Genomic DNA, 21,421 nt, shown 5'->3' with positions numbered 1-21,421 from the left:
TCTTTTTAAAAAAAATAATAATTGCATTTTCAAAAACAGGAACAGAGAGCATGTTTAAGAGACATATTGTAATGGCAACCACATGTTTAAGGTCCCATTTGGCCTTTTTATATCTGGGTTTCTAACCTTGCCCTAGTGGGGGGGGGTGTTGGTTCATTCTCTCTCTCTCTCTCTCTCGTAAAAAACTGGTGGAGAAAACAGTCTAAAATTGAGAGTATATGGCCATGGGGAAACTTGGGGGATGATGGGAATCCAGACTCCATTGCTGAATTCACTCACTCATGGAATTAACAACCTGGCAAAAAGTCCTTTTTGGAAATAAAAATGGATAACTAGCAGAAAATGCCTTTTACAAATATAAAAGAATTGTCACTGCTTTAATGCTGCTGATTTATAGGGATTACTCTTTCAGGTGTAACATTATTTCATGTTTCAATTAAACACCCACCCTCCCATTACACACTTTGATTCTGACTCTAGCAGTGTAAGTCCTCAAAAAGGGGCATTCTGGGAGTCTTGCAGAATAGGGCAAGAAAGGACTTGCACCTCTTCGAAAACTTTTGCATAGACAGGAGGTGCTGAGCTACTGAGCTACCAATCCTTCCAAATAAGTCATATACAATCCAGTACAATTCTCTGTATGTTTATTTGGTTTTTATTACATAATTATTAAATTTTCCAATTACAGAACTATGGTTTGTTTTATATGGACTAGTTAGCTTTGTCACCCTTATCAATGTTATGATATTTCCATTCCACCTTAAAAGGGAGCAGGCTATGTGAGTCACAGTCTGCGTATGTCCTGTTCACAGGATGTTTATGTTTTCTATTGCTTTCGTTTCACTGTGTGTGCCTGAGCAGACCGAAGCAGGCAGTCATGTTTTTTCTTTGTTCTGACCAATGCTGAATAAACTTGTAAATATGCTCTCCTGCTGTGCATCTTTCGCTGTGCATTATCTGCTGATAGAGCGTGCATCAGTTCTGGAATGTGGAAGGCTATTTTCTGGAACTCGTGTCGCTAATTGCTGATACTGTATCTACGGGAGATCGATGGACGTCCGGAGTCGACGTGGAGGCAGTGATGGCCTTTGTCTCCCTGGCAGTATCCCAACAATCAAATCGTTCTGAAAGAGCTCTTAATATATTTCCTGGCATTTTTTGGTGTCTATCCCGAAGATTTTCAAGTGCAGTCTTGGTCTGTTGAAAAAACAAAAACAAAGGAATACATTATGTTATAGCTAAAGGAACAGGAAAAAGCTAAAGGAGTCAGACCCAGTAGCATTTAAAAAATGCCATTTTTTCCAGCTAAAGAAGCACAATATGTAATTTCTTTCTGGGATCAGAAGTAAGGGCAGATAAGGATTTTTAGGTAATTGTGGCAGGAAACCATCTCTCCAGATCCTAAGGCATATACAACTGGCTCCCCAGCAAAGGATAGGGAGGAAATTACTGTCTCCTTGCATATTGAACCTTGAGCATGAACCCAAAATGCTCACCCAGACCCTGCTCTGCCGTGTTCAGCCAAAATGCATGTACCAAGCCTAAGAGGAACTATGCAAGTCCTACTAGGCATACTGCCTTGGAAGGTCCCTAAAGGGCACCCATAACACAATAATGCCTCAGTAAAGCTAATCTTTCTCTCCACAACTTTCTCATCTGTACAGATTTAACGCGGTAGGAGCAAACAAACCACACCACTGTCAAATGACGATGACTGCATCCCAACAATGTGAAATAAAAGGAAGGAAGCACAGGACAACAAACAATTCAACCCCCACACACCCGCAAAAATAAATTACTTCTCCACCCCTTCAAACAAGCAACCAAAAGCCGGAACTAGATGTGGGGAAGGAGAGGGAGAAGCAAGAATGAAAGCAAGAGGAGACGAGAGCAACCATGAATATTAAGGGTCTGGAAAGGAAACCTTATGAACCACAGTGAAGGAAGCTGGGTATTTTCAGCCTGAAAAAGAGGGGACTAAGAAGAGTTATGACAGCCATTTCAAATATTTTAAGGGTTGTCACATGGAAGATGGAGTAAGCTTATTTTCTCCTGCTCTGCAGGGTAGGACACAAATGAATGCCTTATAATCATCATTATCAGCATCATTTTTTTAATTTATACTCCACCCATCTGACAGGGTTTCCATGGCCACTCTTCAAGTTGTAAGAAAGGAAATTCCACCTCAACATCAGGAAGAGCTTTCTAACAGTGAGAGCTGTTTTGACAGTTCAACAGTCTCCCCTGAGAGGTTGCGAAGGTGTTTAATAATACAGTGGTGCCCCGCAGGACGAACGCCTCGCAAGACGAAAAACCCGCTAGACGAAAGGGTTTTCCGTTTTGGAGGCGCTTCGCAAAACGAATTTCCCTATGGGCTTGCTTCGCAAGAAGAAAGCCCATAGGGAAATCTCCAGGGACCTCTTTTAAATGCTGGCGGTGGGGAGCAAAGCCTTCCCCCCCCCTCCGGCCTTCAGAAGAGGTCCAGGAAGGCCGGCGGGGGCCGAAAGGCTTTGCTCCCCACCACCAGCATTTTAAAAGCAGTCCGGGATAGCAGGGAAGCGCTTCCCGCTATCCCGGATGGCTTTTGAAGGCAGGCGGGGGGGAGCAAAGACTTTTGCCCCCCGACAGCCTTGAGAAGAGGTCCTGGACCTCTTCTGAAGGCCGGCGGGGGGCAAAAGTCTTGGCTCCCCCCGCCTGCCTTCCCGGGAGAGTGGAGAAACGCAGCGCGTTTCTCCGCTGTCCCGGACGGCTTTTGAAGGCAGGCGGGGGGGAGCAAAGACTTTTGCCCCCCGCCGGTCTTCAGAAGAGGTCCAGGACCTCTTCTGAAGGCTGGCGGGGGGCAAAAGTCTTTGTCCCCCCTGCCTGCCTTCCCGGGGGCTTTTAAATCGCCCCGGGACAGCGGAGAATTCCTCCGCTGTCCCGGGGTGATTTTAAAATGCTGGCGGGCGGCAGCGAAGCCTTCGCCACCATTTTAAAATCGCCCCGGGACAGCGGAGGAATTCTCCGCTGTCCCGGGAAGGCAGGCGGGGGGGAAGCAAAGACTTTCGCCCCCCGCTGGCCTTCAGAAGAGGTTGGGGGACAGGCTGTCCCCGGACCTGGTCGGAAGGCGGTTTCCATAGGAACGCATTGATTGATTTTCAATGCATTCCTATGGGAAACCGTGCTTCGCAAGACGAAAAACTCGCAAGACGAAAAGACTTGCGGAACGAATTAATTTTGTCTTGCGAGGCACCACTGTAATAATAATAACAACAATAATAATTTATTTGTATCCTGCCATCCCTGGCCAAAGCTGGGTTCAGAGCGGCTCACATCATATAAGACAATATGCATAAAACCAAGCGATCAATAAATTAAGATACGTCCCACATTTAATTCAAACAAATTAAAATTAAAACTGGACAAGTGGAAATCTTCAGGGTAGATTTGAAAGCGGTTACCAACTGCTTCCACTGATATTATAAGCACCTTTGAGTGGGCTGGCAACCTCCTTCATGCTTCCCCCCCCCCCCAAAGATCTTTATTGAAACTTAACATATACACATAATAACCAAAATTCCCAATGATTCCCTCACATAAAATATAATATCTATATTACAACAGCTGCATAATTATACAATTAATTATAAAAACCCACCACCCACACTCTACTTCCCTTCACAGCAATTCCAGTTCTTTATATTTATTTCTACATTTTCCCCCTTGCGTTGTATTATTTTTTGTTAAATTCTGATTTTTCCTTCTTTCTTTATTGGTTTTGTTATTGCTTACATTTGTTATTCTAAGCCTATTAGCATGTCATTTTTAGAACACTATTTTGACGTATAATCTTCAAAATACTTCCACTCCATTCTTAACTTTTGATTTGAATGATATCTTATAACTGAAGTTAATTTTGCCAATTCTATATACTCACTTAATTTACAAATACACTCTTCCTTTGTTGGTGTGTCCTGAGATTTCCATTTAGTGGCAATCACTACCCTGGCAGCTGCTGTTGCATTTTATTTTTTTTCATATGTGGTATGTCTTTGCCTACCACTCCTAACAGATAAGCTTCAGGATTTTTTATCACGGGTATTTTAAGCATTTTCTAAAGTTCCTCATGTATTATTCCCCAAAACTTCTTTATTTTCTTGCAACCCCACCACATATGAATTATCGTTCCAGGTTCTTTGTTACATTTCCAACAAAGGTTGGATTTTAATTATAAATTTTGGCGAGTTTAACTGGTATTAAATACCACCTTTAAAACATTTAAACAAAATTTTCCTTTATCGTATAGCAAGTGGTAAAGCGGATATTCTCACGCCAGAGTTTCTCCCATTGTTCTAAATATACAGTGTGGCCGATATCTTTTGCCCATTTGCCCATTGTTTCTTTTACCTCTTCATCCATCAAATCATAGTCCAATAATACAGTGTAAATTTTCGATAATAATTTCCTATTGTTTTGTAATATAATGGTCTAAATAGCAATTGTTCTTTGGCGAAACCTTTTCTTTGATCTGCCTTAAACACACTTTTAAATTGTATATATTGCCAATTATCCATCCCATATTGCGTGAAGGGGATACTGTTACCTTACGAGAGATGGCGCCCCCGGGTTTCTCCGTCCTCCACCAGTCGCGGACTGTGGGCCGGGGGGGAGGGGTGGCGTTATTAATCCGGGAAGATTGTTCTTTCAGGGCTCTACCATCGCCATCGATCCCCGGCATTGAATGTGTTGGCCTAGTGTGGGGCTCCGAGGTGAGCTTGGCTGTCTGGCTGGTGTACCGGCCACCTAGCGCACCAGCAGCCACCCTGTCAGGCCTGCTGGAGGCAGTGGCCGGCTGGGCCTTGGAGTTCCCTAACCTATTGGTATTGGGGGACTTCAACATCCATGCTGATGCCACTCCCTCCTCACAGGCTCTGGACCTGGTGTCTTCCATGGCGACACTAGGGCTCTCCCAGTTTGTTTCGGGCCCCACACATCAAGCAGGCCACACGTTGGATTTGATCTTTGGCATCGGTATAGATGTGATCATGTTTCCTTCGATGAAGGTGCCATGGTCTGATCACTATGCTCTGAAAGCCAGGATTGACATTCCACCCCCACCCTGCTTAGGTGGCGAGCCAATTTGGGCTCGCCCGCAGAGGCTGATGGACCCTGATAGATTCCGTCAAGCCTTGCGGAACCTTTCTCCCCCTGGCGACTCATTGACTGAGCTTGTTGAGGTCTGGAATACCCAGCTCCTGGCAGCCATCAATGAGATCGCACCTAAGCGCCCTCTGCGACCCCGCAGAAACCGGGCTCCCTGGTTTACCGAGGAGCTCCGGAAAATGAAGCGGGACCTCAGACGGCTAGAGCGAGTATGGCGGGTTGCCCGTGACGGAGCTTCAAGAACATCTTATAGGGTTTTTATGAAAACCTACGAGATGGCTGTGAAGGCCGCTAAGAAGTCCTACTTCTCGGCCTCCATTGCATCCGCTAGCTCTCGCCCGGCGCAATTATTTAGTATAATTCGGTCTTTAACGTCCCTCGAAGGACAGCCAAATTTAAATAACAATTTGACACACAGCTGTGAGGCATTTGCGAGCTTTTTTGCGGAGAAGGTCTTGTTGCTCCGCCATGACCTCCCTGCCAATTTGGATACAATAAAGGAACTGGAGGCCCCTCGACTGTCCTCGGGTTCAGTATTGGACCACTTTGACTGGATATCCCCAGCCGATGTGGACAGACTCCTCCGAACTGGAAAGCCCACCACCTGTCCTCTTGACCCGTGCCCGTCCTGGCTGATTAGAGCGTGTCCAGACGAGGTGCGGGCCCCCCTGGGGGATATCATCAATCTGTCCCTTGGCACCGGGACATTCCCAGGGGAACTGAAGGAGGCAGTGGTGCGCCCGCTCTTAAAGAAAACATCATTAGATCCCTTAGATCTATCCAATTACCGCCCGGTTTCGAATCTTCCATTCCTGGGTAAGGTGATTGAGAGAGCGGTTGCTGAACAGCTTGGTAGGTTTCTGGATGAAACATCAGCTCTGGATCCATTCCAGTCCGGCCTCCGCGCTGGTCATGGGACCGAGACGGCTCTGGTCGCCCTAACAGATGATCTCCGCAGGCAGCTGGATCGAGGCGGGTCGGGGCTGCTGATTCTTCTAGACCTGTCAGCAGCCTTTGACATGGTCGATCACGAACTCCTGGACCACCGCCTTGCCGACGTGGGGATCCAGGGCACAGTCCTTCAATGGCTGCGCTCGTTTCTCTCTGGTCGGGGACAGAGGGTGGCGCTTGGGGGGGAATTGTCATCCCGCCACTCCTTGGTGTGTGGTGTGCCCCAGGGTGCAATACTCTCCCCGATGCTTTTTAACATCTTTATGCGCCCCCTCGCCCAGCTTGTCCGGAGTTTTGGGCTGGGCTGTCATCAGTATGCTGATGACACCCAACTCTATCTGTTGATGGACGGCCACCCGGACTCGGCCCCAGACACACTGATCAGATGCTTGGAGGCTGTGGCTGGATGGTTACGTGGGAGCCGGTTGAAGTTAAATCCTTCGAAGACAGAGGTCCTCTGGCTGGGACGGGACGACATGGGACTGAGGGGGCAACTCCCATCTCTTGCGGGGGTGCAATTAGTGCCAGCACCGTCCGTTAAGAGTTTGGGTGTAATCTTCGATACCTCCCTCTCCATGGAGGCGCAGATTGCAGCTATAACAAAGGCGGCATTTTTTCATCTCCGCCAAGCTAAGCAGTTGGCTCCTTACCTCTCTCGCCCTGACCTAGCCACTGTGATCCATGCGACGGTCACCTCCAGACTGGATTATTGTAACTCGCTCTACGTGGGGCTGCCCTTGAGACTGACCCAGAAACTCCAGCGGGTGCAAAATGCCGCAGCGAGACTCCTTACGGGGTCTTCGCTTAGAGATCACATTCATCCGGTGCTATACCAGCAGCACTGGCTCCCGGTGGAGTACAGGATCAGGTTTAAGGTGCTGGTTTTAACCTTCAAAGCCCTATACGGCCTAGGGCCCTCGTACCTACGGGATCGCCTCTCCTGGTATGCCCCACAGAGGAACTTACAATCTTCAAATAAAAACACCTTGAAGGTCCCAAGCCACAGAGAGGTTAGGCTGGCCTCAACTAGAGCCAGGGCTTTTTCGGCTGCGGCTCCAACCTGGTGGAACGCTCTGTCACAAGAGACAAGGGCCCTGCAGGACTTGACATCTTTCCGCAGGGCCTGCAAGACAGAGCTGTTCCACCTGGCCTTTGGTCAGGGCGCAGCCTGACTCCCTCCTTTGGCAATCTTTACAAAACTTTAGTTTATGGTTGCCATCAATTTTGATTTTAATTCATTTTTATAATGTTTTATAATGTTGTACTGTTTTAGTGTTGTTAGCCGCCCTGAGCCCGGCTTTGGCTGGGGAGGGCGGGATATAAATAAAATTTATTATTATTATTATTATTATTATTATTATTATTATTATTATTCATATGTTTTTAATTTTAACTTTCCTTGGTCTTTCTCCAGTATTTGTCTATATGTTGCCCAGTTCGGATTCATATTGAGTTTTTTAACTGCATGGGCTTCTAATGGAGTGATCCATGTAGGAACTTGTGGCTCTAATAGCGGTTTATATTTATTCCAAACTTTCAACAATGCATTTCTGAGTATATGATTTTTGAAGCCATTATGTACCTTAACCTTCTTATACGCTAGGTAGGCATGCCATCCATACCTATTGTCAAAACCTTCTAGATTTAAAATACTAGTGTTTTTCAATATAATCCATTCTTTTAGCCACGCCAGACATTCTGCTTCATAGTATAATTTTAAATTCGGTAATGCCAGGCCTCCTCTCTCCCTTTTATCTGTTAATAGTTTATACCATAAGTTTTGTTTTTGACATATTTATCTTGAAGCCTGCTACTTTCCCGAACTCACTAATTATTCTCAATGCTTTCATTAAACTGCTTTCTGACTCCTCGGTTGTTAATATAATATCATCCGCAAAAGCTTTAATTTTGAAAACATCCTTGCCTAATATAATTCCCTTTATCTCTTTTTCTTATTTTTCATGCTTGTTCTTATACAAGGAGAAAATGAGTCAGACAGAACCCTGACCAAAGGCCTGGTGGAACAGCTCCGTCTTGCAGGCCCTGCAGAAAGATGTCAAATCCCCCAGGGCCCTAGTCTCTAGTGAGAGAGCATTCCACCAGGCCAGAGCCACAGCCGAAAAGGCCCTGGCTCTGGTCAAGGCCAGTCTGATCTCCTTGGCGGCCAGAATCTTTAGGATGTTGTTATTTGCAGACCGCAAGGTCCTCCGTGGGGCATACCAAGAGAGGCGGTCCCATAGGTACAAGGTTAAGCAGAGGCTGGATGGCCATCTGTCATGGATGCTTTAGTTGATATTCCTTCATTGCAGAGGTGTAGATTAGATGACCCTTGGGTCCCTTTCAACTCTAAGATTCTATGATTCTATTTCTAAAAATTTGTTGGGGGTTCAAAGTTCAAAGGTGGTAGCTCAGAGGGCATTTAATTAGTCTCAACAAGTTAAGCAGAGGAAAAGCTGAGTGATCAATATAATGCACAAAAAATATATATAATGAAGCCTAGCTCTGGGTCATACAGAATGAGAAGCCAGTATGCACAATACAATTTAGAACTGAGAAAGTGAAAAAACAATAGGAAAGATTATTCTGTTTTATATTTCCTGGTACTTACTTTTTCAGCCAGCTCTGTGGCAGTTATATTTGGATCATATGGGATGGGTTCTCCAATATATGTCCTCAATTTCACTGGAAACCCTCCATATACAGGAAGGAGTAAACATCGAGTTTTCTCATATACCCATCTTGCCAACCCTGTGTATGAAAGGGAAAAGATTCTGAAAGAATGCGACCCCATATCAAATGGATGAGACAAAAAAGCTTTGAATCGGCCAACAAACTTGGCAGGATGTTAACCTGGTTAATAAAGAAAAGGCAAAAAGATAAAATTATAGGTAAGATAATAGATCAAGGGGAAGAGATAGTAGACCCAGAAAAAATAAAACAGTGCTTTGTAAATTATTATAAAAAACTGTACAAATCAGAAGATAAAGATGAGAATAAAATAAATGATTATCTACAACGAAACAAATTACTGGTAATATTAGAAGAGGAACATAGATATTTAAATTCAACTATCAAAATAGAAGAAATACTACAAGTAATGAAAAACAAACAAAAGTTGGGGAATCTCCGGGCCCAGATGGAATTTCAATTAGTTACTATTAAAAAAACTAGAAGAGGCCATACTTCCAACCCTGAAAAAGATTATGAGCAATATATTAGAGAATGGGAAGACAGCGGAGTCATGGAAAGAAGCCTTAATAACCTTGATCCCGAAACAAGGAGCAGATCTGATGAATACCAAAAACTATAGACCAATTTCATTACTAAATTTGGATTACAAAATTTTTACAGGAATACTTGCAAACAGATTAAAAAAGATATTAAATAAAATAATTACCGGCTTCCTCCCGGTAAGACAAATATATAACAATACAAGAACAATTATCAATTTATTAGAATATTTGGGGGTAGGTGGGAATAAAAGATCAGCAATGATGTTAGTGGACGCTGAAAATGCATTTGATCATGTATCATTGGATTTCTTGTTGAACACCACTGATGCAATGAAATTAGGAAATAAAATATATTGCAGAATCAAGGCAATATATAATAACCAGAAAGCAAAATTAATAATAAATAATGAACTAACAAAAACATTTAACATTGAATAAGGGATTAGACAAGGCTGTCCATTCTCACCACTTTTATTTATCACCATATTAGAAACATTAGTAACAGCTTTAAGGAAAAAACCAAAAATAAAAGGTATTTATTTGGGAAACAGATTTTATAAACTCAAAGCCTTTGCAGATTACATCATCATAACCACCGAGAACCCAATAGAGAGCATATTAGAAACACTGACAAAAATGGATGAATTCAGGAAAGTCTCAGCTTTAAACTAAACAAAGACAAAACAAAATTATTCGTAAAAACATGTGTGAAGAAGAAGAAAAAAGGATTGTAAACTAAAACAGGAATAAAAATAACAAATAAGGTGAAATACCTAGGCATCTGGATCACAACAAAAAATATAAACCTTTTCAATTACAATTATGTAAAAAAATGGAAAGAAATAAAAAAAGATTTGGAGATTTGGGGGAGGTTAAATCTGTCACTGTGGGGCAGGATGTCAATAATTAAAATGACAGTACTACCAAAGATGTTATTCCTATTCCAAACATTACCAATAATCAGTGGAGTTAAATGTTTTAAAGAGTGGCAAAAAGATCTTGCAAAATTCATTTGGCAGGGTAAAAAACCTGGAATAAAATTACTAACAGAGATTAGAGACAGAGGTGGATTTGCAGTTCCAGAAGTGCTACTAAAGTGGGTGCAAGATCTGAGTTATCCTATAGAATTACAAAAATGGGAAGAGCTGTGGAGAAAGAATCTAAGATTCACAGCATGTTACGTAATTAAAGAAAAGTTTATGAAAATGCAATTTAGATGGTATTTAACCCCTTCAAAATTAGCCAACATGACTAAAAATTATGATAATAAATGTTGGAGATGCAAATTATATGAGGGAACCTCTTTCCATATGTAGTGGATGTGTCCAGGAATCAAAAAATCTGGGACACAACCTACGAGGAATTAACAAAAATATTAACATTTCTATTACAAAAACCCTCGGAAGCAATCTTACTAGGGATCTTAACAAATAACATCCCAAAAGTAAGCAAGAGAATATCCCTATTCACAGTGACTGCATCTAGAGTGCTAGTGGCTAAGTATTGGAATAGCAAATTTATCCCATCAAGAGAGGAATGGCAGTTAAAACTCTGCGAGTACTTGGAACTAACAAAAATGACGGAATCAATAAGAAACAAATCAGCAGACAAAGTCAAAAAAGAATGGGAATGTTTCAACAATTATTTAATGAAACAAGGTTATACTACTAAGACTTGGTTGTGTCTTGAATAACTCCGCAAATAGTGACATACTGTTTCCTCATACCAAGATGAGGATAAAATATTAAATACAAGGGGGAAAGTAAGCTAATGCAAATTGAAATCATAATGAGGCAGAAGGAAGCCAACATCAGTAACAAATAAGTAAAGAGATTCAACCCATTCTGAAGGTCACTGTATATAAGAAATACTATTATAGGGTTGAATTATAGCAAATAGATTTTTTTAAAGAAAGAGGTCTTAAGGCAGTCTAAGTTATTATTTCGATAGAGTTAAACTTTGCTTAATTTTTGTTCATTTATTTTTCTTTTCTTTTTTATATCCTTTTCTATTCTATGTACATTGATATGTATGCTTTCCCCTTTTTCCCTTTTCTTTTTTCTTTTTTTCCCAGGCAGGTTATTAAAGTATTTATTTGTTAACTATAGTTACAGGTAGGTAGCCGTGTTGATCTGCTGTAGTCGAAACAGCTGTCTGAAGAAGTGTGCATGCACACGAAAGCTCATAACAATAATTAACTTAGTTGGTCTCTAAGGTGCTACTGGGAGGATTTTTTTATTTTTTTGTATTTGTTAACAATGTATTTATAAATGATTTTTGGGGGGGGGTTTCTATAAAAATATTCTGAAAGAATGCGACCCCATATCAAATTTGAAATTAGTTGGCATTTTGAGAGTTGGTAGGAAATAGATATTCATTTTTTTAAAAAAAACACCATTGTATATTATTAAAATGTATTTTGCCTGAAATTAGATATCTTGCTCAACCAAGGAACATAATAAATTTAACTCACTTGTCTTTCCAAAGGTCCTGAATGCTTCAGAATCATTTTGTGCAAATATAGGGATGATGGGCTAAAAGAATAAAATAGGAAATAAACAATAACAGAAAGGTGAGACCTGGTTAATTACTTCACCCCAACCGTTCCACCTTAATTTTTGTTAAAGACTAGAAGGAATGATTCACATCTGGCATTAATGACAAGCCAGACGTGATTGGCTTCAGAATTCCTGACAGATCTATTCAAATATCTCAGATGAAGAAAATTCACAAGCTGTCCCCCAGATTTTGAGGAATTGAAGAGAGTAAGAAGAAAAAAGTTGTTTTTCTTATTAAACATTGATTTCAATAGCTTTTTTAAAAAGCAGGAGTAGGGAATCCATGGCTCTCCAAGATATCATTTCACTCCATCCTCGGCTATGGAGGATGCTAGATCAAGGATGTCAACACAGTATGTCATATCCAGGATAATTGTGAGGACAATGCAAATTGCCCAAAGATCACTCACCACTTCCGCCTCCAAAGCTAGCCGAGCGAAACCTGTGTGGTTACCCCATATTATGCTGTAGTCTTTACTAAAATTTGCTTCTCTACCTCCACCAGGGGCAATGCCCAGTAAATGGCCTTTCTTCAGAATTTCCACACATTCAGCTTTCTTGAAATCTCTCAATAAGAGCACATCACAAAACATCTTTGTCCCTAAAAGAAAGCCCCAAATAGAAAAATGCATTTTATATAGCTCTCATTTAGGAAATAGTGTGGATACTATACAAGTGTCTTCATTCCAAAGATTACTGATCAACTAGGATTTCATGGAAGGGGGACTTTATGCCAGTTCCCCTTTTGCTCACATGTTCTGGCTCATAGAGTGAGGCTGAGTGCTGAGGTGACCACCTTTTGGACAAGTGTTCCTCAAGTCAAGTCTCTAGTACAATAGATTGATATTCAAGTTTGCATCATGATAAAAATACAGCCCAGGCATCACCAAACTCGGCCCTCCAGCGGTTTTGGGACTACAACTCCCAGTGGTCAGGGATGATGGGCATTGTAGTCCCAAAACAGCTGGAGGGCTGAGTTTGGGGGTGCCTGATACAGCCCATAGTGCCTTGCCAGACAATCTTCAATCTCTATATGCTGCTTGGGTTTTGGATACGGTGGGCATTCACACATAGACAGATACAGAGAGAGAGAGAACAGAGAGGAACCCATGCTGGTGGAAACCTGTCTCCACCAGCAGAAGCCCATCTTTTCACCCAGACAGGAGGTTAGATGCTCCATTAATTTACCCAATGGAATGCCCCTCTCTGTGCTACTGGGCGTGTTTGGGCTCTGACCTCACTTCTTTTGCTTTATTTTTAAAATTGACCTATGTGTGGCTGCTGTGTGCATGTAGAGGAAGATGATGTGGGGGGAGTTGCAGTCGAGTTTCTATTAACATTGTGTGGAAAGGATGCCACAAGTGTTTGCTTGCAGTGTCACGTGGGGGCATAAAAACTGTCAGTGAGAGTGCTTGATTGACCATGTGTTTGAGGGATCCATATTTCCTGGGATCACTGCACATTGCTTAATAGGTTGGAGTTGCTATGAAAGCCATGGGCATGTATGTGTACTTCTGCCCTTTTTCTTATTTGTAGCTCCCACCCCATCCCAGTTGCCACTAAGTGTGTATGAATACAGTGAATTTTTCACAGGAAGCTTGCTAGTGAACATACTCTCAAGTAGTTTCCCATACTTTGTATTGTTCTTCCCAGTAAGACACATCCATCTTTATTAATGACTTATTTTTGAGCCCAACAGGACCAGACTGGATCTGCCCTAACAGCCCATGACCTAGCTGACCTACTGTTGGAGCTCTGGGCACTGATCAGTATAAATGTCTTGTTGTTTCCTGTAGCTGTCTTTTCGTCTCCTGGTTACCCTGAAATTACTTAGGCCTAGAAAAGACAGAGGGTCCTCAACTGAGCCTTCCAGAACAAAGTTGGACCCAGTAGCCCTTCAAACGGCAAACCCACTCCTTCAAGGGGAGTGCAAACCTATCCAGAACAAGCAACTGACCAATTTGTCAGACATTGCAAGATCCAAGCTCAACTTCTTTTTCCTTGTCCATTTCACCACTGCGTCCAGGCAATGGCTCACAGAATGCACAGGCTCTCCTGATTCAGATGCGATGGAGAAAGAGAGCTGAGTGTCATCAGCATACTGATGGTACATCTCCCCAAAACTTCTATTGCCTACTCCCTGCAGCATCCCATAACATAGTGCTACTCCCTGGAATCGGTCCTAAAGATAGGATTGGAACCATGGTAATACAGTGCCCCCAATTCCCATTCCTTAGAGACAGTCCAGGACAATACCATAATCAATGGCATCAAATGCCTACAAGAGATCACGAAAAAAGAACAAGGTCACATGCCCCTTGTCTCACTTTCTTCGAATTCTGGCATCAGGAGTTGCTGTTGGAACCGAACTCCAGTTGAATATGATGCTGAGGATGGCAGTGGTTTGGGAGTGATATCCAGGGTCAAATTGTATGCAAAGCATTGTACAGCTGATGTTATGTTCCATGTATTTTCTCCCATGTTGGTAGCTGTAGCCCTGTGGGCTAAGGAGTTTAGGAACAAAATGGTGAGATTCTGTTGTGACAACCTGGCAGTGCTTTGTATTATCAACTTACAGCCCTCCCGTTCGCCTTGGTGCATACATTTGTTTTGCACTGCTTGGACTTCAGCATCCTATTCACAGAAAAACTGGATAGCTGATGCTGTCTGTCGGTTCCAGAAGAGGTGGTTCCGCAAGCTGGCACTGGGTGTTGTGCACAACCTGATGAGGATGCCAAGCAAACCTTGGCAATTGATACCTCAACTGGACATTTCTTCTACTCTGGCCCCCTGTGCCAGGCAGCCATATTTACCTAATCACCAGGAGTTCAGGGACATCAGGACCACCTCTATGGCCCATCCACTTTAGGACCAAGAGCAGAACAGACCAGATAAATGTAAGCCCATAATACCAGATGCTCTATTGTTGCTGCTGTCCCTGTGTTCTTTCACTTTGGAAGCTCAGCTGTTTCCTGCTGTTTCATTGGTTGCCTTTCTTTGGGCTTTGGGCCTACGAGTTACTTTCTATGTCTAGGGCAGGCCTTGTTGTTCCAGAATGTCCAGTTCGCAGATGGGTTGGTACGCATTCTCCTAAGGCAGTCCAAGATGGGCCAGAAGGCTTTGGCTCCAAGGTCATGAACGAGAATTGCCATGATGTACCTTTATGCCCTGTGACCGCACTTGCAGCCTATCTGGCCACGTGGCCTGTATGTGGGTCACCTTTTCCTCTCCCAGGATGAATTTGAAGTTTGGACAGTTCACTGCCCAATTAGCCATAGCTTGTGATCCAGTTCAGTTTGGTTTGCATTCCTTTCGCATAGGTACAGCCATAGCTGCAGCTCTCATGGGCATCCCACCAGATCTGGAACATTGGAAGATGGCAATCTGATGCATTCAAACTTTATATTCACTTTTAAGCAAAGTGCTATATCTAACGTACTCCCCCCCTTTTTTTATGGATCTGGCCAGTTGCCAGGAGCTGTCAGAGTCATACTGAGTGGCCAGTCCATTTCATTCTGGGCTCATCCGTATGCTACTTCATCCATTGTTTGAACCCAGCTGAGAATCTGCCAGGGCAAATTGTCACTGGGAAATGAAGAGAGGCTTGCTTTCAGAGGATTCCCCCAACTGGATAGAAATGGGTGCCGAAAGATCACCACTGGGTTGCTTACATTCCCCATGGTCACATCCATCAAGATCTTCCTCTATCAGTACAATGGGGTCCACCCTTCAGAGGAAGCCTGAAATCTTTTCTTTGCTGGCCTGCAATGAGCTCTATTTGAGCTCTTTTTTTTTTTTTGTTCTTAGGAGGAGGTGAACTACCTGGCATTGATCTCTTCCAGTGGCTGTTAGTTCAGGCAGGAAACATAATACAAGAGAGAGTGGAGTAAATAATTACGGTGGTATTTAGTGAGGGGCACTCTTTGATCACCTTACATTGTCTTGTGTTGGGTCATTGGGGATGGCATTTGGGCTTTGCATGCACATTGGGCTGAACACTGACCTGGTTGACATTCACATTGGTTTGTGCTCATCAAGTCATGTGCCCACAATTCTAGGAACAAGGAGGACATGTTTCTTCAAGGGAATGTTGCCTGTAAACATGGCCAAGAAAGTGGAGTAACCTGTTTCCTCCTGACTAACTGCATATTGATTTGGCTAGTTTAATTTAATTTACAGATCCTTTAGGCTGCTATATTTTTAAAAATATAACCTTTTGTCCACAATATTTCATTTCTTTTTCATTTCAATACTATGCCCTGAGTCTTCCTTAAGGTGTAGTTTGTGTTGAGAAACACCCTGGGATCTTCGGATGAAGGACAGTATACAAATTTAAGAAAGAAAGAAATGAATTGGAAATAATTATTCATCCTACATTCTGTCTTAATTGCAAGGACTTGGTGAGAAAGAACCTCTCCACTAATTTACAGTTTTACCTGTTGCTGCTATTTTATTTACCTGTGGTTTTTTGCCAGATACACTGTTTTGTATTCTACAGCATTGTTTTATATTTAATAGCATTGTTTCATGTCATATTTGGCACATGTTTTATACAAAAAAGCACAATTTTAATTTAAATAATTTACCTGGAAGATTATACAAGAAGTGATGAACTACTGAATGGCACAGTCTCCCTTTCTCTTCATAAGCTTTGCACACAAAGAAGCAATAGCCGCGAAGCCAAATTGAGTGATGAAAAATAACAATCCCTGGCCCTTTAGGGAGATGTTCCAAGCCAATAACTTCATAACCTGAAAATAATACAAATGGCAACAAATAAATATTATGTTGTTGAAAGGTAAATAAAATATCACAATATTTTATTGGAAGAAACAGTGTGTTTCGGAAGGGGGGAAATGAAATTAAGATCAGGTACAAAGCTCTGCTATGTGTTCCAGCATTCTGGATGCCAGGAGAGCATCCAAGAGGAACAGGACTTTCTCTGGGGTGGTCACAAAACTAAAGGGGCAGGAGGGGACTTCTCCTCTCCTGGAATATTCATTCCTTGCTTCCTTTTGGATACAGATGGAAACATTTTTGCCCAGTCTTTGAGTTATTTGGCTCTTTTAATCTACTTTATGTGTGTTTGACCCTTTGAGATGATTTAACATGATATAAAACTAAATGTTTTGGAGACTTTTATTTATTTATTTGAAGGGCAGTATTACCCTTCTGTGGATGCGGGTGGCGCTGTGGGTAAAAGCCTCAGCGCCTAGGGCTTGCCGATCGAAAGGTCGGCGGTTCGAATCCCCGCGGCGGGGTGCGCTCCCGTTGCTCGGTCCCAGCGCCTGCCAACCTAGCAGTTCGAAAGCACCCTCGGGTGCAAGTAGATAAATAGGGACCGCTTTCTAGCGGGAAGGTAAATGGCGTTTCCGTGTGCAGCTCTGGCTTGCCAGAGCAGTGATGTCACACTGGCCACGTGACCCGGAAGTGTCTTCGGACAGCGCTGGCCCCTGGCCTCTTGAGTGAGATGGGCGCACAACCCCAGAGTCTGGCAAGACTGGCCCGTACGGGCAGGGGTACCTTTACCTTTACCTATTACCCTTCTGTACAGAGCGCTACTTTGGGGAAGAGCTATCTTAGGCCAGGAGCACATTTCTTCCCCATCCCTAAGAGCTCCAACCAGACATCTTCAGACCATCTTCTGAATCACTATATACCAAGTAAGAAAGCGGTTTTCCAGACAGATGCACCATGTTATAAGTAGCTACAGGGTTTCATCATTGAGGCCCAGACTTAGTTTTAGTAGTGTATTTCTGATTTATGCTTCAACTCCTAAAGCAACATCAACATACCCTCCAACATTTCTCAAATGAAAATAAGCACATCAAATAATAATAATAATAATAATATAACAATAATAATTGTATTCATTATACCCCACCCATCAGACTGGGTTGCCTCAGCCACTCTGGGTGGCTTACAGCATATATAAAAATATTAAACGTTAAAAAACTTTTGTATACTTGGCTGCCTTCGCTCATGTGTCGCCTAACTCCCTATCCTCTGACATTTCTCTGATGAAAATAGAAACATCCTGAGGAAAAGCAGGGCATTCCAGGATCAAATCAGAAACCCTACCAGGATGGCGTCTGTAAATCCGGGACTGTCCCTGGAGAACAGGAATACTTGGAGAGTTTTTATCAGTCTTCTGGGAGGATATAAGAAGAATCCTGTTGATGAGGCACACTGTCCTATTTCCCACAGTGTCCATCTAAAGTAGTAGCCATCAACACAATTTGTGCTGGCAAATACCATAGTTTATGTTTCAGAGCTGCCTTGTGGTTTATCATGCTCAGGAAAATTGCACGCTCAAGGTCTCACTATACAATGTTATATTAATCACATTGGCTGTGTACCCACAACACATTTAAAGACAATCCCTTTCTCTTGCGACAATCCATGACAATCCTTTTTAAAGGGCTTTGCTAATTGCAGCTCTGTGAAGTGTAAGCAACATTCTCCAGGTTTGGGGGGGGGGGTTAAATATGGTTAAAATATATGGTGTTTATGCAGCCACCAACTCACCCTTTCTTCTGTAATATGTCTTGATTTTGTACGTACCTCATAAAATATTTTGTTTTTCCTTAGGATGGCTTATTACATATATAAATATCCATGCCTTTGTTTTGATCCTTACAAAGCCAACCAAAACTTGTAGCTCTTATGACACTGAGGTGGGTTCAGAGCTACACTCCTCTGCACTGTGGCAACTATTGTTCCAGTGTTTCAAGTTTGAAATTCTGATGCTCAGTCCTATGAAAGTATAGGAGCTGATAAGACTGAATTATTGGTATGAAAGAAACCTTTACTCACCATGCCATATCTTTCCATATATATCGAAACAGCGATACATAATGTGCCTTGTCTTGTCCCAAAATTTGCTATAAATATCATTTTCTTGCTGGTTATTCATCTTCTTGTAGATATATAACAGAAATGAGACAGCACAGCAAAATATATATAAAAATAACCAGAAAGAATAAAGCAAAATGGGAATCATAAATAACCACAGAGGGTGAACCATAGAGTTCAGGTATTCTTCCAAATAAGTAACACTAATCCAGTTTTTCAGCATTTGAGTAATCCAGCTCATTGTTTCCTGATCTGAAGCAAGTGTATGCCAAGAGATGAGAAGAGCTGAAGTGTATGCCAATGAAATAAATATATCAAGTGAAATTCGCCTCAATTGTGATGGTATCTTTCCCCCCACTGTTTACCTGTAAAACAGAAAATGCAGTACATCAGTTTGAACTAGCCAAGCAGTGATCCCCCACCCCCACCCCCACCCCCAGCATTCATTGTGGAGATCTACAAAAATTAGTAATGTATGATCATCATGTTCTTTGTTGTAAAGCAAGCTGGTTTCATTTCATGGCTGAAGTGTTAAGGAAAGTGGAAAAGGAGTTACTTCTCCATGAGTCAGCAGAAATGGCAGTTGCAGGACTTCGTTAGCCACTAGACTTTGCACTTGTTATGTGGAGTTTGTCTCAGCAATTACTTTATAATCTGAAATGACCTCTTGTCTTCAGAGAGTGAAGACTTCTTCTAACAACTGCAAAGAACGTGTATATATAGTGTGTGTCTTTTTGCCCCTGAAGTAAAAGCTCTCTCTGCTACACGGTTGTTTCCTACATTGAACCTAACTGCTTGACTGAACTTCTGTGGCGCAAACACAACACCCAACAAAGAGGGTGGGAAGAATGGGGAGCTGAAGCAGTGGCGTAGCGTGGGTTGTCAGCACCCGGGGCAAGGCAAGTAATTTACGCCCCCTAACCCATGGATTTGCGCCCCCTAACCCTAACCCTCAGATGTTGCGCCCGGTGCGGCCGGCCCCCCCTGCACCCCCCACGCTATGCCACTGAGCTGAAGTTTGGAAGCATTTTGGGATACACTTCAAAGTGGGATTACAGCTCTTCTGCCAGGTAATAGCAGATGCTGAAGGCCAAACTCTGTTATCACTGCCTCTAGACATTCTTTCCACTTTGGTTATTGGGAACCATGCCACAACACCCAGCCATAGCTGTCAAGGTTTCCCTTTTTTAAAGACTTTCTTTTTTAAAAAAAATAATTTTTATTCAGTTTTTAAAACACATAATTAAAAGACAAACACATCACAAAACACAAACAAACATAAACAAATCAAACAAAAATAAATTCATAATCTTATTTTCTTGTAACTTCTTTCAATCGACTTCCCCATACCTCCCTTTCGCTGCATCCTTATTTTAAAAAATAATTTTTAGCAACCCTTTAATCAATTTATCCATTTAGTTCCTTTTCATTAAATTCCCATAAATTTATTGGTTACAGCTGTAGTTCTCTGCTTCTTACCCCTTGACATCTTAACACTCCTCAATTTTACAACAGTTTTTAAGATATATTTTAAATTTCTTCCAATCTTCTTCCACTGCCTCTTTCCCCTGGTCACGAATTCTGCCGGTCATCTCTGCCAGTCCCATGAAGTCAATCACCTTTGTCTGCCATTCTTTCAGAGTAGGTAGTTCTTGCATCTTCCAATACTTTGCCAGAAGAATTCTTGCTGCTGTAGTAGCATACATAAAGAAGATCCTATCCTTCTTTGGCACCAATTGGCCAACCATGCCCAGGAGGAAAGCCTCTGGTTTCTTAGTAAATGTCCATTTAAGGACTTTCTTAATTTCATTATAGATCATTTCCCAGAATGCTTTCACCCTCGGGCAGGTCCACCATAGGTGATAGAAGGTACCTTCATTCTCCTTACATTTCCAACATTTATTATTGGGCAAATGATAAATTTTTGCAAGCTTGACTGGAGTCATGTACCACCTGTAGATCATTTTCATTATATTTTCTTTTAAGGCATTACATGCCGTGAACTTAACACCAGTGGTCCATAACTGTTCCCAGTCCAGCAAACATAATGTCATGACCGATATCTTGTGCCCATTTAATCATAGCTGATTTCACCGTTTCCTCCTGTGTATTCCATTTAAGCAGCAAATTGTACATTCTAGACAGATTCTTAGTATTGGGTTCTAACAGTTCTGTTTCTAACTTTGACCTCTCCTTCTGAAATCCTATTTTCCTGTCCTCTTTGAATGTCTCATTTATCTGGTGGTAATGCAGCCAGTCTCGAACTTTGGACTTTAGTTTTTCATAGCTCTGAAGCTTAACCCTTTCACCTTCACATTCTAAGATTTCACAATATTTTGGCCATTTAGAATCCATATTAAGTTTTTTCACCCCCTTAGCTTCCATTGGTGACAACCACCTGGGAGTTTTACTTTCCAATAGGTCTTTGTATCTGCTCCAAACATTATATAATGCTTTTCTAACAATATGGTTTTTAAAGCCTTTGTACACCATTGCCTTGTTATACCATAAGTATGCATGCCAACCAAAACTGTTATCATATCCTTCCAAATCCAAAATGTCTGTGTTCTCAAGAAGTAGCCAGTCTTTCAGCCAGCAGAAAGCTGCTGCTTCATAATATAATCTTAAGTCCGGCAGGGCAAAACCCCCTCTATCTTTCGCATCAGTTAAAATCTTAAACTT

General features: G+C 42.2%; 1 protein-coding gene across 1 annotated transcript in view; it reads right to left on the bottom strand.

The window, feature by feature from the left end:
* Positions 1-711: 711 nt before the first annotated feature.
* The window catches only part of LOC310849399 (DGAT1/2-independent enzyme synthesizing storage lipids-like), a gene marked incomplete at its 3' end in the record, with an annotated part of 29,865 nt that continues 9,155 nt past the window's right edge, over positions 712-21,421 (bottom strand). Inside the window, exons 2-8 of the mRNA XM_083749559.1 lie at positions 18,701-19,104; positions 16,471-16,635; positions 12,295-12,485; positions 11,800-11,860; positions 8,702-8,841; positions 1,042-1,197; positions 712-759 (exon numbers count right to left, since the gene is read on the bottom strand). Of these exons, the coding sequence (XP_083605685.1) occupies positions 712-759; positions 1,042-1,197; positions 8,702-8,841; positions 11,800-11,860; positions 12,295-12,485; positions 16,471-16,635; positions 18,701-18,980 (1,041 nt within the window). The 5' untranslated portion in view covers positions 18,981-19,104. The remainder of the gene's footprint in view (positions 760-1,041; positions 1,198-8,701; positions 8,842-11,799; positions 11,861-12,294; positions 12,486-16,470; positions 16,636-18,700; positions 19,105-21,421) is intronic.

This window comes from Podarcis gaigeae, assembly GCF_964106915.1.
Source record: "Podarcis gaigeae genome assembly, chromosome: 7".
NCBI lineage: Eukaryota > Metazoa > Chordata > Lepidosauria > Squamata > Lacertidae > Podarcis > Podarcis gaigeae.
This window is presented reverse-complemented; position numbering and strand designations above follow the sequence as displayed.